General features: G+C 39.1%; 1 protein-coding gene across 5 annotated transcripts in view; it reads left to right on the top strand.

Annotated features, from left to right (window-relative positions):
* The window catches only part of TCF12 (transcription factor 12), a 429,352-nt gene that overhangs the window by 256,943 nt on the left and 154,181 nt on the right, over positions 1-18,228 (top strand). For all 5 annotated transcript variants that reach the window (XM_006831611.1, XM_006831614.1, XM_006831613.1 and 2 more), the window contains exon 6: positions 17,830-17,894. In XM_006831611.1, the coding sequence (XP_006831674.1) occupies positions 17,830-17,894 (65 nt within the window). The remainder of the gene's footprint in view (positions 1-17,829; positions 17,895-18,228) is intronic.

The following is an 18,228-nucleotide window of genomic DNA, read 5'->3' as shown; positions in this document are numbered from 1 at the left end:
GAGGCTGTAAATCTTTATGTGGAGATGCTGGCGAATTCCAGTTGACCTTACTGTTAGCGGCCTAGCATGTAACCCACTATGCCATTAGAGATAAACCCACTGGTTAATGTTAAGGGAAGAGAGAAACCATGAGGTTTTTAATGGAGTTGTTGTTGTCAGGTGCCTTCTAGTTGGTTCCGACCCAAGTATAGCATTTCTGAGCCTATAAATCTTTACAGAAGCGAAAGGTTCGTGTGGAGTGGCTTGTGGGTTTGAACTGTGGACCTTGCGATTAGCAGTCCGGTGTTTATCCTACAATGCTATGAGTGCACCTTTTAATGTTGTTGTTGTTGTTGTTAACCGTTGAGGCGGTTCCAACCCATAACGACCCTGTATAGGGTTTCTGAGGAGCAGCTGGTGAGCTTGAACCACCGACCTTGCAGTTCAAATGGCTTTGCAGTCAGCCGCATTAACCCACAGCAATTAGACAGTCTTAAAAGCCTTCAGAAGTACCCAAAAGTTCCACTTAAATTCTTGTCCTAGTAGCTACCATCTTTTCTCCTCTAATTAAGACTTTTTTTCAAGTACTAATATTCAAGAAAGGAGCTCTGGTAGTGTAGTGGTTACGAATCGGGCTGCGAACCTTAAGGTCAGCAATTCGAAACTACCAGCTGTTCTAAGGGAGAAATATGAGGCTTTCTGCTCCCGTAAAGATTTGCAGCCTTGGAAACCCTGTTACAGGCTTGACTATGAGTCGGAACCGACTCCATGGCACATAACCACCAATATTCAAGATGGAGTCCTGGTATAACTCTGTAAGATAAGCACTGGACTGCTAACCACAAGATCAGTGGTTCAAACCCACAAGCCACTCCCCAGAAACCCTGTATCAGGTCTCTACAAGTTAGAACTGAGTCGAAAGCACTTAACAACAGCTACAATATTCAAGATACACCCACATACACACATCAGTTTACTAATCAGAGTATTTCATGAAAGCACAAACTAACATTTAATAAACTCTTACTTTGTGCTAGTTACTGATGTTAATCTATTTTATCTTAACAAGAACCCTGAGAGGTAGGACCTATTATTATCCCCATTTCACAATTGAGGAAACCAAGAGACCGAAAGGTTAGGTAATATACTGGTAGTAAGCAGCAGAGTGGGAATTTAAACCTAATTAGTCTATTTCCAGAGTCTGAGTTTATAATGACCGCTCCATGCCTCCTATCCAATTTGATTATTACAATGGGTTGTTCTTTATCCTTCTTTTCTTCCTTTCTTACTTCCTTTATTCTTTCTCTTCTTCCTTTGTTTCTCACTTCAATAATTAATAAGTCTACACTACATACTGTGAATTATATTGATTTTGTATAATCATTCATAATGAGTTGTTGCAGAAAAATTATTTTGCATTATGCCTGAGTTATAGATCAATTTTAGATTATGACCCATTGAGAACTCGACACTAAGCCTTTACTTATATATCCAAACTAGAAAGATTGTTGTTGTTGTTATGTGCCATCGAGTCGGTTCTGACCCATAGCGACCCTGTATAGGGTTTCCGAGGGTGTAAATCTTTACGGGAGTAGAAAGCCTCATCTTTCTCCCGCGGAGCAGCTGGTAGTTTCGAACCGCTGACCTTAAGGGTCGCAGCCCGATTCGTAACCACTACGCTACCAGAGCTCCTTAACTAGAAAGATAGGATGGCAAAAATTTCTAACATTGGAGGCCACTCAATAAAAACTGAACGTCTCTTATTTTACCCTCAGAGTGCCAATCAAGTAGCATGAGCCTTATTTAAATCTTAGCAAACCATAAAGGGGATTTAAGACTCTCTTTTGGGCTTTCTCCATCTGTTTCAACACAATGTAATAGTCTCCTTTCAGATGCTCTGTATCGGTGTGTTTTCTCAACATATACATGGAGGTTGTTGGACTCCAGTGAGAAGTTTTTTGTTTTTTAATTTGGAATGCTTCACTGATCTGCATGTCATCCTTGCACCGGGGCCATGCTAATCTTCTCTGTTGTTCCAATTTTGTATATGTGCTACTGAAGCAAGAACCCTAGTGAGAAGTTTGATTAACATTTATGTTGTTAGGTGCCACTGAGTCAGTTCCAACTTATGCACAACAGAATGCAATACTGTCCCGTCCTGTACCATCCCCACAATTACTATGTTCCGTGAACCCACTGTGACTGCTTTTGTGACAGTCCATTTCGTTGAGGGTCTTCCTCTTTTTTGCTGATCCTCCACTTTACCAAGCATGTTTTCTTCCAGAATTGGTCCTTCCTAACAACATGTTCAAAGTATGAGAAATGAAATAATTTTTCTTAATCTGAATAGAATTGTCTTCATAAATATAAGTATATTGACTTTAATTTCCATATTCAACATATTACATTCATAATTTAAAATATTAAAATATGCTAAACAAATATATGATGATCTACACAAAAGTTTATTTGGAAATAATAAACTTTTTTATTCCAAAAGTTTCTACTTTTATTTTTAGCAGTTTGCCCTCTTTTTGCTACCCAAATTTTATCCTTTTGGAAAGAGATGCCTAAAGACACAGTTGATAAAATATCAAGCTCCTGGAATAGCAGAGTAGGAGAGCATCACCAGGTAACGGGACTAAGACCAAAAGAGATGTGATGAATGCCCTTTGTCACACAGCTAGTGTAAACCAGACACAGGGCTAGAACCGTGCCCGAGCTCATTTCCATGTTTGTTTACCTGCTTCTGACCAAATAGTTAGTGAATGGTAGCTGTTCCATTGACTAGTTTTCTTTCCTTCTATTCCCATTCTCTCTGTCAAGGGAACTAGCTAATTAACAATCATTTATTATACACTGTTTTTGAGCACAATTCACTTATGCTGTCTCTCTGCCTCCACATGGATCCTTGGAGTAGAATCTGTCCCTGGCAAGCAAACAAACAAGTCTAGAATGCCAGACCAGTGTTCTCTGAACAAGTGGCATCTGCCTCCTGGTCCCTGAGCACCATTAAAAACAGACCTTAGACACTGGCCTTGCTTGGTAAGGTCATGCTCTAAATTAAACCACCAAAAATGCAGAAAGAGGTGAGAAAATAACAGGAACTAGTAACAATGAGCTTAATGTTCTCCTTATCTTCACATGATGCAAGAAAATTCCAAGAGGGGCTCATTGAAACAAGGGTTCGGTAGAGACGGGAGTCTATGTGACAGAAGGAATAGGTTATTTAAGTGTGTGATTTCAAAGATGCGTTAATGTCCGGAAGGAAATGAAATATGGAGAGTAAGATGTATTGGTTAATCTGCTCCCTCCCTTCCCCCCTTCATCCCCCCACCCCAGATGATATGATGATATGGTTGTTACATGATTTTCTTCTGATTTGTTTTGGAGTGAAGAAGGAAGATGGGGTTAAGTTGTTGAAGGTCTGTGTTTTGGCTCAGTTTTGGTAATCCCTAGGAAGTTGCAAAACATCAATTAAACTATTTCAAATTCCTTTTTTTTTTTTTTAAGAATGGCATAAACATTTAAAACACAGAGATTGCTTGATTGTTTTTAAAGAGTACACATTCACCATGTTTTCTCCTGAAATGCAGCCAAAGATGAAGAGACAATTCCTTGTTCTTCAATTTGTTGGATTGATATAAAAATGAAAATGTTTTTACTTCTAAATTCTTACATTTGTTTGGGGATATGTGAAGAGATGAAGTGAGAAATTCATTTTAATTCTGAACTTAAGGAAAAACAACAATGAAATATATATGTAAATATGTTTTCAAGAACAATTTAGAAGCTGCAGTTGTTAAGTAAAACATTTCATAGAAATGGAGCTTAGGTTTTGTGCTGCTTATAAGGAATCACTTGTAATGCGTTCTGTATGATCTTAGTCTGCTGTCTGCATTCATTCTACTTACTTTTAATTTTACTAACCCACCTTTCCTTCAATCTTTCATTTTAATGTAGTTCCAGTGGACTTTCAGGAACTGAAAAGACAAGCTATTTTGTATAAACCTCCTCATCCTCATGTATTTGTTTATATCTAATTTGTAAATCTGTAGGGAGGGGGTGCAGCTCAGGAAGAATAACTGGATTGGTGAATGTTTACATCCTGGTTTTACAGTCTCAAGCAGTCATTTGTGAAGCCTGTTCAAATTGCCCAGGTCTGACTGTGTGCTGTTACTAAGGTTAATATAAGACACTTCACTGGTGCCTTAGCTATCATGTGGGAATTAGCGATTAGGAAGCTGCTTACACATCTGATGGGTGCCATGGGAAGTTGGTGTGGACTGAAGATGGGATATTTGATGAGATACAGGCTGAGTTAGGAAAGTGATTCCAAACGGGAACTTGCTAATCACTGACCTCTATAGGGTTCCTCTGGTTTATCTCTAATCTCACTCACACTTGGCATTTTCCTGTGCCGCTGCCTCATCATTCATAGCTGGGTGAGTAATTTGGCATGGAGTGAACAAGAGGAGGGCATAGAGAGTCCAGCAGCTGTGCTTGTTGGCACTAGACATTTAAATATCTTCAATGTAGCCAGCAGCGTGCTTGGCAGAAATGTTAGCCAGTAATACTTAAACAAATTGTTGTGAAGAAAATAGGCAGGCGTTTATGTTAAAATCCCCTCTCTCTTTTCTTTCCTTTTAAAACAAAAAACTGTTAGTTTGAAATCCCTTTTAATTTTTTTCTTTTTGTAAAATTGAGCAGATTGTATTTGAAATGGGGGGTCTACCATTCTAAAAATAGTTAGCATTAGCTTAGGATCTTTCAGACAAGACTTTCTGAAAACAGAAACTGTGCAGGCCTATGTGAGATACATGTTACAGAGTTGATTTTCCTAAAGGAAGGTGTGGGGCCAGTGAGGCTGGTGACTTGTAACCTGCCCAGTTCCCTCAGCCAGAGAGGAGCAGGAGCCAAGCGCTGGATCCAGGAATCAGGATTCCCAGGTCTCTGCTCTGATCTACCCAGTGGCATTGCACATTTGCCCACATTGTCAGGTAGTAGTTTGTGTTTCTCCTAGTGACTGTTGTGAGCCAAGTTACATATATGAAACATTTAATAGTGTTCACCCACAAAACAAGAGACTGAGCAAAGACGTTAGGTAATCAGGAGCTGTCATTAAAGAACTCAAGGATAGAGTTGTTGAGCAGTGTGCTCATGAAAATGTGATCCAATTTAGATATGTGCTGAACTATTGAGATTTGCCTATGTGAAGATGTTATATTGTTTCTCTGAGAATTAAACATGTAACAACCCATGTGATTTGCATATCTAAATATTCCATCTTGAACATAGTAATGCTGATCTGGAGTCCCAGGGTTGGTGCAAAGAAAGGGCTACAATGCATGGCTGGTAATGAAAGGTTGGTGGGTTGATTGTACCCAGAGACACCGTGGGGTAAAGGCCTGGTGATGTACTTCAGGAAAATCAGCCACTGAAAACCCTACAGAGCTCACCCTCCTCCCATACACATGGGGTCACCAGGAGTCAGAGCCACCTCAGTGACCGCTGCTGTTAAAGCTCATCTAGGGAAACTCAAGCATGGCAACAATTGTGAGGTTGGCTGAGGACTAGGCAGTGTTTCATTCTGTTGTGCATATGGTCGCTATTAGTTGGTACCAACTTGCTGACACCCAACAACAACAACAGGGAAACTTTTGAGATACCCAGAAGTTCTTTCATTAGGTTGTTTTTGTTGTTGTATACCGTTGAACTGGTTCCAAATAATAGTGAACCTGTATAGAGTTTCTGTATAAATTTTCCCAGAAGCAGAAAGCCTCATCTAGAAGAAATAATATAATAGTGGTGGTGGTGTGCCTTGGAGTCAGTTCCGACTCCTAGCGACCCTTCTTCCTGGAATTTCCGAGGCTGTAAATCTTTACAGAAGCAGAAGCCCTCAGCTGTGAAATGGCTGGTAATTCTGAACTGTTGTTCGACTCATAACTACTACACTACCAGAACTCCTTCAGCATAATGCTAGCCATTTAAAATAGAGCATATGGATTTCTATAAAATAAATCAAGAGAATTGGAATTTATGAATGTAGATTAGTATGCCTTATAAAAATGAACAGTGAAATAATACTGGGTTTGAGACAAACAGGGAAACCATTCTAATTTGTGCTGTTAGAAATCAGCCTCTTTTTTTTTTTCCTTGAGTTTGTTGTAATCTTCAGGTGTTCACTAGGTTGCTACAAAAATAAATGCTGAGCAGGCTTGAGCTGTTTCTTTATGTAAATATTGTCTTGAATAGGCAGAGAAAAGGCACACATAGCCACAAGAGTTGTTATTATAAGGCAGGGTTTCTCAGCTAGTAGATTGAGGTCTCCAGGAGATGTTGGAAATCGGCTGACATGTTGAGAGTGACCATTCTTCCTCAGTTACTTACAACCAAGCAATGGTACCTGCAATGTAATGAAAGCACCTGTCCCAGCGCCTTGCACTTACTAGCTGGTCAGCAAATGCTAGTTCCTGTCACCCTGCCCACGGAATTCTCAAGTCTTTGAAAGTGAAGGGGAGAGAAAGAGCAGGCTGCTGGCAGACTGGTGGAAATGTTCTAAATTTCCATTCAGTCTGAGGAAAGTTCAAAGCCATTAGGAAGTTTTTGAGTCCAAGTTGGTCAGTAAAGGCATGCCATGTCTCCCAGGAATGGGTTTGATTTAGTTTCCTCATCATTCTCTGTGGAAACCTGCCGGAAGCATGGTCTTAGTACACATGCAGCTGTGGTTTTCAAAGTACAGCAGCTGGGGACTGCCTGAAGTAGGAGGTCTTCAAGGTACAGTTTCATGACACCACAGCAATTGATGTTTTAAAAAATTGCTTAAACATATAGACACAAAACAAACAAATTCCCTGCATTGGCTTCATAAAACACACCTTACAGAATGTCATTGTGCAACCTCTGATCTTATCCACCTTGTTCATTTTTATAGAAACTGAGACCTCAAAAGATGAACGTTTTTCTAACAGGCATTTGAAACAAGAGCAGTGTCATTGTGTGCCTTTTGTGAGAACTCAGAAGGGTAGTAGTGACTTGTGAATGAACCCTAACTGACCGTGTTTAGAGTTATATCTACAGTAGACCTTTGAAGAAGCGGGTTCTACTGTCAATCATGTTTTGTCATTGAGCACTGTTTCAGAATAGGTTTCACGATGTTCAATGCCTAATAGTTGATTTGTCAAAACTGCTTGGATGACTAAATAGAGAATAATTCTTCTGCTATATTTGGATTTCACCAAATGTCTATGCATGTGATCAGAATGTGGTGCACCCTAAACGTACACTGGAAAATAGTCAAGAATTTGGTGTCAGATAACCCTGAATTATAGTTATTTCTGCTAATTACTAATTTTGTAACCTTGGGAAAATTATTATCATGAGTAAAAAATAGGAGTTTAATAATACACGTATTTCTCACTTATTGACTATCTTGTGATCCAACATTTCACATTTATGACAGCTGTGAAAAACTTCTCAGGCAGCACCTCTAATGGTCCAGGACCCACAAAGGACTGAGTTTGAAGAACCCTTCCAGGGCCAGCATGCATGATATGCCAGAGGCCCTGGTGACACAAGAGGGTGAGCAGCCAACTGGCACAGGATGTCTTCTGTTCATCTGCAATGTCTCAGTTTGGCCACAGAGGATGCTGGTGAGATGACACAGGTTATGAGCAGACAGGGGAAGGCCAGGTAAGGGCCCAACGGTGCCAGGGAGGTCAGCGAGAGGAAAAGAAGGAGGCTCATTGCCAGGGACTGTGGGCCTGGTCAGGAGGAAGGAAGAGTGAGGTCCCTATCCAAGGCACAGGCAGTGATGGGTAACACCTGATAATTGTCCCCATCACCTCCAGTCACCATGAGATACATGGTGGTGGGGAAAGGGGCTCTTGAGATGCTCATGGGGCATCCAACAGGCAGGGAGCAACTGGGAGGACACTGGTGCTGAAGATGGGATGCAACCCCCAATTCACATAATGTAAGTCTTACATAGCATCCTGGTCTTTGCAACCTGATTATGTCCGTAGGAAGACACAGGTATACCTGCCTCAGTAAGTTAACAGAACTAAACCACCACTAACTTTCACCTGGATTATATTTGATAGTCGTCTGATTGGTGGCCTATTTCCATACTTTTTCTCTGTTCATTTGTTCTCACAGCAGCCATTGTGACACTTCTCAAATGCAAATAGTCTTTTCAGTAAATAGTACTGAATTCCATTGGATATTCCTACAGAAAAAAAATGTATATGAATGCCCCAATAGCATTTACAAAAATCAAATACAGATTTAAATGTGAAAGATAAAACATAATTAGGCTAAAAGGGGTTTTAGAACTTGTCCAGTGACTTAGGCTTCTTGCAGAGCCTTTGCAGTGTGTAGGACCTTAGGTGGAATCCTGAGTCCCATCCAGAACCTTCTGAAGTGGCACATTCCCCCTGGAAAGGGCAAACAGACAAGTCTGGAACAGCTAGAGCAACAGAAGATACTTCTTGAAAGAAAGATCAGCAGGAAAAACCTAAAACAAAAATGACCGTCTCATTGGCTACTACAAGAATAAGCAAGCTATTTGCTGGGAAGCCATTAAGGCAAGCAATTAAGTCCCTTCAGGACAAACCCCCCTCCAAGACTGAAACTCAAAGGGAACCCATGAGCAGGCATGTAAGCTTGCTGGCGACCACATTGGTCTACTGGTGAGTAGAAGAGGAGGAAAGGCAGCAATGAAGAAATGGGCTGAGTTCAGCCATGTTCCATAGACTCCTATTGACCTGGAAATGAGAGATAGAAGAGGAAGGTCTGGTTGGTCCTAAGTGTGGTGAGACCTAGGGACTCCTAAGCCCATGGACAAGGACATAGCTATGGAGGGCTAGAGCTGAGAGTGAAGCATCCAGCTGATACGAAGGGAGACCCACAAGAATGCCCAAACTTGAAGACAGTACCCATTTGACCTAGCCTTGATGACTTGATGATTAGAACTCAATTTGTTGTTAAGTGCCGTTGAGTCAGTTCCAACCCATAGTGACCCTCTGTAGGGTTTCCAAGGAGTGACTGGTGAGCTTGAACCACTGACCTTCTGCTTCAAACAACTTTGCAGTCTAGCATATAACCCACAGTGCCACACTAGGAGGAAGATAAAAAAAAATTTTTTTTGATAAAGGAAACAAGTGTAAACTGCTACAATTTGATAAACTTGTCCTGTATTTGTATGTGTAGTAGCCCAAAATACCAACAGAGAGGGAAGGAGTCTTTACATCAAGTATCAGTGCTATCCCCTCTGTGTATAGGGAAGATAGGGACAGGCAACTTAGACATTGGCTACCTAAAATGAGGGGGCAATAAAGGCACGAAGTATGACTGACTGGCTTAACAAGTTTTCGAGAGGGAGTTTAGTTTAAGAGTGTGTTGGGGAAGATAGAGCCCCCACTGAATAGTTTTCATCTTGTCTAGACAGTCTGATGAAAGGAGATAAGATTCTTATGATTCAATAGTGAGTAATCGTTACCATGACTAATTGTGACTGTCACAAACTGTAAAGGTAGAAGTTTTGTAATAAAAGCAGGGAAAATAGTTAATCGTACAGTCCAGAAACAGAGGACCCTAGGACCATCAAGGGAGAAAAGCACGAGTGGAATGCAGCACCCTATCTAGAGAAGCAATGACGGCAGAGATGAGTACTCTAGACTCATGGAAAGAGAAAGACTGAGTGTTGATGGCCAGGAGGCAGGCTTGCAGAATGTGCCCTTGGTTGTTTAAATGATTGTATATTCCTGAGTGCTTTTGTGTACATACCCTCCCCACACACCCACACACCCACAAAGAACAGAGGGAATAGAAGCAAATACTGTTGAATGATGATGCATGGAGGAGATTGTAAGCATTGCAGTGGAACGATGGTGTAAAACTGATGTTCTCCCATGTAAACTATCAGTCAATTCACAATACAAATAAAAAAAAAAAAACAAAGCAAAACCATAGTGGGGTAACTGTTGAGTTTAATATCTCATGCATCTTACGTAACTGTGTAAAATAATTTCTTATATTTAATAATTTGACAGTTCCTAAATGATCGTTTTAAGTACTGTACAAATTAGTCAGAATAGTGTATCATTGATTGAGCAATTCTCACCTTGGGGTTAAAATAATACTGAGTCTGGTTAATGTGAACCCTGTAAATCCAGCTACTGAAAATACTTTAGAACACAAGTTGCTTTATTTATTTTTGAATGGTGGCTTAATATATGTCTCTCTGTGTGTCTATATCTTCCAATAATATGGAACTGTTTTATTTAAACAGTGGTTCTTACCCTGGAGTCCAAAGACCCTCTAAATGAAGATTAGTGAATTTGAACAGAAAAAAAAATTATATTTTTAGCAAATTCCAAATAAAATTTAAGATTTCCTTCAATTTTGAATAAAGGTAGCCAAGCACAGTACTAGCAAGTCCTGCTTTATTTTTTTTTAACTTTTTATTGTGAATTGAGTGAAGGTTTACAGAGCCAGATCGTCAGTTTCACATTCAACAGATTATGCACTTCATTTCATCTCAATGATTGCAGTCTCTCCATGTAACAACACTTGTTATCCCACTTGTTCCCTGTGATTCTTATTTCCTTTCTATCCTTCTTCCCAACCCTTCTGAACTTGTTGCTTTTAAGCGCCGTTCCATCAGTTCCAACTCACAGAGGCACTGTGTAGGGTTTCTGAGAAGCAGCTGGTGAGTTTGCACCACCGACCAGTGCTAATCTTACAGCGCCACACCAGGACTCCCTTCTGAACTTTGTCCTTAGGTAAATGTTGACCTGTTGATCTTGAGTGGTTGACCTTTCCATGGTGAACATACCTTACTCAGTGTTGTTGCTTCCACCATATGGCTGTTTACCACTTGGCTGAAAATTGGACCATGAGCGTGAGTTCTGTTCTGGATCTGAAGGGTCTTGGGTTCCTCCAGTCTCCTTCTGACCAGTAAGCCCGAATACCTGTCATTTTTGTCACCAATCAAAATCAGATATTTTCCCATTACATTGCAGTTGTTGCAGATATTCTGAAATATAATTTATGTATTGAAATTGCCATTGTGAATAGCCGTAGTACTATCTTACTATGGGGCTCTGGTAGCATAGTGGTTACGAATCGGGCTGCGAATCCCAAAGTTAGCAGTTCGAAATTACCAGCCGCTCCGCGGGAGAAAGATGAGGCTTTCTGCTCCCGTAAAGATTTACAGCCTCGGAAACCCTGTACAGGGTCGCTATGGGTCGGAACCAACTTGACGGCACACAACAACAACAAAATCTTACTATTTAGTGTGTTAATTAAAAGGCATATATTACAGTGTAGCCCTTGTTTAACTTTTGATGCTTGTATGTCAATAAACTTTTTAATATACTATATTTTGTTTTATACACTTAAAACATAATTATGAAAAGACCATCAATGAAGTTTCTCCTAGAATAGAAACCCCTATACTAGAACACTCCTACAAATCATAATATTTTTTGTAGTGTTTCAAAAGGAATCAGTTATGTTTAATTTTACTGATTTAAACTGTGTTCAGCTGAAGTTTACCATTAAACTTGTCTACATGGTGCCTTTATACATGAATTTATACCAGGGAGCTTCATAAAGTTCATAGAAAGTTCCATTATCTTCTATGGTGGAGGGCAAGTCTTTCTTATTTTCTCACAGTCCTGGAAGGATTAAAGTTCAAATCAGGGTCTTTGCCATGTGGATTCCTTGTCAGTAACCGTTGGCATTCCACAGTCTATTGACAATCCTCATGTGGCGAAAATTCCATTATCTTCTCATTCTATTTTTCCATGAACTTTTTGAAGCCCCCTCATATAAAAAAAGCAGAAAGCTATATTACCATGGGTTTTTATAAAAAGTTTGTACTTTTGTAACAAGCAATTTTGAAAGAATTAAAGCATGAATGCCTTCTAAATGTCAGACTAAGTACATATTATTATATTGCAGAAGTACCCAGACTTTTAAGTCCCTAAGAAAATGACTGTTGTTGTGGTTAGGTGCCATTAAGTTGGTTGTGACTCATAGCAACCCTGTGTACAGAAGAATGGAACGTTGCCTGGTCCTGTGCCAGCCTCACAGTTGTTTTGTTTGAGCCCATTGTTACTGCCACTGTGTCATATCAGTAGGGGTCTTCATATTTTTTGTTGACCTTTCACTTTATCAAGCATGGTGGTCTTCTACACAGACTTGTACCTCCTGACAACATGTCCAAAGGAGAGGCGAAGTCTTGACATCCTCACTTCTAAGGAACATTCTGGCTGTACTTTTTCCAAAACAGATTTGTTTGTTCTTCTGGCAGTCCACAGTACTGCCAATGTTCTCTGCCAATACTGTAATTCAAATACATCAGTTCTTGTATGGTTTTCCTTATTTACTGTCCAACTTTCACATGCATATGAGGCAATTGAAAATACCATGACTTGGGTCAGGTGCACTTTGGCCCTTTGACCTTTAATACTCTCAAAGATGTCTTGTGCAGCAAATTTGCCTTATGCAACATATTGTTTGATTTCTTGACTGCTGCTTCCATGAGTATTGATTGTGAATCCAAGCAAAATGAAATCTTTAACAACTTCAGTCTTTTCTCTCTGTTTATCATGTTTTTATTTATTAGTCCAGTTGTGAAGATTTTCATTTTCTTTACAATGAGGTGCAGTCCATACTGAATGATGTAGTCTTCGATCAGTATTTCAAATTCAACAAGCAAGAAAATAGTTAGTTCATAATAAATGAAAGGTGAAATAAAATGTGTTTACATTTCAGAATCTCATTTATATTAAGTATCATTTTAAATATATGCTTTCCACTTTCCATTTCAGAAGACACTTTTACTTATAATATTTTGAGCTTATGTTAAATTAGTTTGTATTCTCTCTGAGCCAAATATCCTCTGTAAAAGGAAGAGAAAGTTTAGGAATTATAATGGCAAAGGAAAATAATTAATAATTTTATGTTTTCTTAAATAATAAATGGATAGCCTCCATGCCGATATTAAATTGAGATTAAATTTGAAAACCATGTTTTATTAAAAACAGAACTAATATGGGTCTCCTTGTTTGCTTTTGTATGCCAGCATGAGAATTTTTTTTTTCTTACTCGTATCTGAGAGGACTTCAAAAAGTTCGTAGAAAAATTCCATTATCTTGTAATTCCATTGTCCACATACTTTTTGAAGCCCTGTCATATTTGATTGAAAAATGTAAGAACAGATCGTCATTGCTTGCTTAGCTTTAAGTCTCACTGACTGTTTAATGCAGGACTTTAAAGAGGAATTTGCAAACTAGCCATTACTTGGTGAGTATTTCCATCCCTAGTAAATTATTAGTTTATTGCGGTGAATGACTACAACTACTAGTATAGTTGTATATTAAGATGATTTACCGTTTAGTTGTTTTATTTTATATTAGTTTATGGTATTTGTTTTAAATGTTAACATAGTCCAATGTAGTCTCCCAATTCTGCCAAATATATGAAAGAAGATTTATTTTTAAAAAGAGCTCTTTTGTTATCTTCCATACTTGATTCATTTATTGATTTAAAAGACTAGCTCCAAATGGTACTTGCAGGCTACCCTTTGATTTTTTTTCCCCAGTCATCTCTTTCTGCCAGTCATTCTGAGCTGACATTTCCTTTCAGTCTCTGACACCTTCTTGGTCCAGGAAGGTTTCTGATCCATATTGATGAGGCTCAAGGAGGGGGAGAGCATGTCAAAATTGCAAGTATATAATCCTTTCATGGTTCCTTAGGGCTTCCAAGACTATCATTACAGAGCCTCATCTTTCTCCTGAAGAGCACCTGGTGGGTTTGAACCACTCTACTTGCCCAATAGTTAGACTACTGCATCACCAGGCCTCCTGGTAGAGCCAGTATCAAACCAAATACACCCAGTGCCATCAAGTCAATTCAGACATATAGCGACCCTGTGTACCATTTCTGAGACTATAAATCTTCATGGGAATAGACAACCTCATCTTTGACCTGTGGAGCAGCTCATGAGTTCAAACCACTGACCTTGTGGTTAGCAGCCCAACACCTAACCCACGGCACCACCAGGACTCCTTTGTAAAGCAGATAGACCATATTAATTAACCTGCTTTGTAAATCTGCATTTTTTTATGTATCTGTCTTTGTTTACCCGAAATATGAATCTAATGGTCAAGAAATACTTCTTAAGACACATGCTATATTTAATCGTCTCAGAAATTATATCCCTAATTGTTAAAGTATTTTTCTGATATCTAGCCTTATTATTACAAAGATTATTTTGCTTATGTTTGTTGTTGTTGTTAGTTACCATCGAGTCGGTACCGACTCATAGCAACCCTATGCACAGCAGGAGGAAACACTGCCCGGTCCTGGGCCAACCTCACTATTGTTGCTGCCATCAATGCTGCCACCTGGCCAATCCATCTCGTTGGGGGTCTTCCTCTTTTTCTCTGACCCTCCATCTTACCAAACATGATATCCTTCTCCAGCGACTGGTCCCTCCTGACAATATGTCTGAAGTATGAGAGATGAAGTTGGGCCATCTTGGTCTCCAAGGAGCATATACATATTTAAGTTAGACAGTGAATAAGGAAGACCATAGAAGAATTGATGCATTTGAGTTACAGTATTGGTGAAGAATATTAAAAGTATCCTGGACTGCTAGAAGAACAAACAACTCTGTGTTAGAAGAATAGCCAGGCTATTCTTTAGAAGCCACGATGGTGATATTTCGTCTTTCATACTTTGGACATATTATCAGGAAGGACCAGTGCCTAGGTAAAGTGGATGGTCAGCGAAAAAGAGGAAGAACCCTTCCCCGATAAGATGGACTGGCACTGTGGCAGCAGCAATAGGCTCAAGCTTAATTACGATTGTGAAGATTGCACAGAACCTTGCAGTGTTTCATTCTGTTGTACATAAGGTTGCTATGAATGGGAACCAACTCAACAGCACTTAACAACATATCAATAGACTGTTTTGTGCCTTTCAGCCATGTGTTGTTGTTATGCGCCGTGGAGTCAATTCCGACTCATAGTAACCCTGTACAGGGTTTCTAAGGCTGTAAATCTTTATAGGAACAGAAAGCCTCATCTTTCTCCTGCGTAACAGCTGGTAGTTTTGAACTGCTGACTGTGAAATTAGCAGCCCGATTCGTAACTACTACGCTACCAGTAGCTGCTTTATTAATAAATAATATATTTTAATGTAATTACAAGCTAATAACTAAATGTATAGTATGGAACTATGGTGAAATTCATATAATTTTCTCAAGCATTTGAGATATTTTGGACAACTTCTGGTCAGATCTGATTACACTGATACTGTTTTTACCTTGCATTGGAGAAGAAGAGTCATCTCTGCCAATGTCCTATTGCTTATTTGCACTGTATCTTTGGTACTAGCATCAAACTGTGATCTCCTAGCAGAACTCTTTTTAAGATACATGTATATTTGAGGGTCTTCTCAGTTAAGAAATGATGCAGTATTTGTAAGCCCACTTTACTGAACATACCTAGAGTGCAGTGTATTGCAAAGTGGGGAAGGTAAGGAAATGAGTGAGAACATAGCTATTAACGGTCAGCACTGTGGGACCTCCACTCTCCCTCGAGGTATTATTGTTTTTTGACGAACAGTCTATACTATTCCTGACACTGTTCTCTCTGAAGTTTTGAACTGCAGTAGAGTCTCAAAAGGGTTAGTCTCCATTGCTGGGAAGAGCATAAATTGTCATGGTAGTTTGAAGGAGTAGTATGGTAATACTTGCGTAGCTGGAAATGTCCATCTTTTGGTTCAGCAGCACCACTTCTTTGTGTACCTTAGAGAAACTCTTGTGTATGTGTATAAGAAATATGTTAGTGTATGTGTCTCATCATTGTTCATGGTAATAAAGTAGGAAGGAACATGGTAACATAAAAAGTGGGACGTTTTACAGTAGTAACAATAAAGGAAATGGGTATCTGAAAAACCTGCATCTCAAACGTTTAATCCTGCATGAAAGTGTATGTTTCAAAAAGATAGATAGTATGTTATCCAATTTAAGTATATTAAGTACAAACAATAATACAAAGCATACAGAATAAATATTGGAAACATGTACCAACATAGTACAGCCAGGATGCTCTTCAGAAGCAAGTAAAGCGAAACTTCATTTCTTGTTCTTTGCATATGTTGTCAGGAGGGACCAGTCCCTAGAGAAGGACATCATGCTTGGTAAAGTGGAGGGTCAATGAAAAAGATGAAGACCCTCTCAACAAGATGGATTGACACACGAGCAGTAACAGTGGGATCAAACATTAATAACAGTATAAGGATAGAGCAGGACAAAGCAGTCAGCATTTTTTCTGTTGTGATCACTGTGTCAGACACTTAACAACAACAAAAGCATACACTAACTTCATAATAATGATAACCTTGATGTATAACATGGAGTTTCAGCTTTATGTTGTTTAACTATGAGAGAGAGAAGACATGTTCAGTCAGAAGCATGTAATGGGAATGTATCATTCTCACTAGCAGAGACATGGATTATATTGTTGACTGTCTATGAGGAGGCTTCAAAAACCTCCTGGAGAATTCCTTTATCTTTTGATTCTATTTTCCCATAAACATTCTGAAGCCCTTTCTTTTTTATCTTCTTTCCCATTTGACTGCAAACAGTCCCAAGATTACAAAGCAGATCTGATCCTAACTATGTCTTTAAGTCCTTAAGTGAAATGTATATGTAAATCAGAACATACAACACTATATAAGGTGCATACGGAGTCCTGGTATGGCGCTGTGGGCTAATGCGCCAGACTGCAAAGCTGTTTGAACTGCAAAGTCGATGGTTCAAGCTCACCAGCTACTCCTCGGAAACCCTATACAGGGTCACTATCGGTCAGAATCAACTCGACAACACTTAATAACAACAACATACATTGCATACAGTAAGTTCTTACTTAGCATTACTTTGTTGTTGTTAAGTGCTGTTGAGTTGGTTCTGAATCATAGCAACCCTATACAGGGTTTCCAATAAGTGACTGGTGGATTTGAAGTGCTTACCGACCATGTATGTTAGCTCTCCAATGCTTACTCTACAGCACCAAACCAGAACTCCAGTCTTACTTTATATAAGAAAAAGGATCCTTGGTGTCATGGGTTTTAAAGTACTAGGCTGCTAATGAAAAAGGTCAGAGGTTTGTAAGCTTTCAGCTGCTTCAAGTGAGAAAGATGTGGCGGTCAGCTTCCATAAAGATTTCTGGATGTGGAAACCCTGTGGGGAGCAGTTCTCTTTTATCAGGGTCATTGTGAATTGGAATCAGCCCGATTGCAGTGTCTTTTCAATTATTTAAAAATGTCACGTGCAACAAGTAAAAATGATTAAGGATTTGTTGCAAATAAGGGGTTCAAAGCCATACTGTGGCACCATAGAATCAGCACTGGACTGCTAACTAACTGCACAGTCGGCAGTTCAAACCCACCAAGCACTCTTGGAAACCCTAAACAGGGTAGCTATTAGTCAAAACTACAAGGGTTGGTTCATTCATTTCAAAGCCAGGCAAATTGACAGAACATTAAATGTCAAGTAGAAGTTGTCTATAAACCTGATGTTCCTAACCCAAGGCCTCTTCACATAAGAATAAAGTATTTAATGAAACATATGCTATTTCATAGGCAAAATCAGACTCTGACTTTCAAGCTGACTGGAATGATTGTACTTTATAAAAATTGTATTATTGGATTTTATTTTCTTTAATTTGTTCTGTGCTTCCTAACTTCCAGTATAAATACCATGCGTAGTCTAGAAGTTGAATTGACTGTCAATAAGTGAATGTTTTGATATAAAATTATTTTGTTTTATAGGAAAAACATCAGAGAGAGGCTCATTTTCCCTGTATAGCCGAGACTCCGGATTACCAGGCTGTCAAGTAAGTCTGATGAATACAAAAGAAGTGAAAGAATTTTTTTTTTTAACACATTAAATAAAGGCTTTAATAGTGGAGGAGATAGAAGTTTATCCAGTTTATCTCACCATTATTTGTTCCTTTAATTTGTGACTAAATGCAGTAGTTATTTAGCAATTAAACATATTTTCTTTTATTCTACTCTCTTAAATTGGTTTCTCTGCTTATATTTCTATCCTTTGCTTAAATTGGTTTCCCTTCCCTAGTTCACCAGATTGTCTTCTATTATCAAAGGTTTTCATAACCCTCCTCAGTTTTAACTGGAAATAAAGTAGCAGTTATCTAGGGGTGCTCTGGT

Source organism: Chrysochloris asiatica, unplaced genomic scaffold (genome assembly GCF_000296735.1).
Source record: "Chrysochloris asiatica unplaced genomic scaffold, ChrAsi1.0 scaffold00004, whole genome shotgun sequence".
NCBI classification, from domain to species: domain Eukaryota; kingdom Metazoa; phylum Chordata; class Mammalia; order Afrosoricida; family Chrysochloridae; genus Chrysochloris; species Chrysochloris asiatica.
This window is presented reverse-complemented; position numbering and strand designations above follow the sequence as displayed.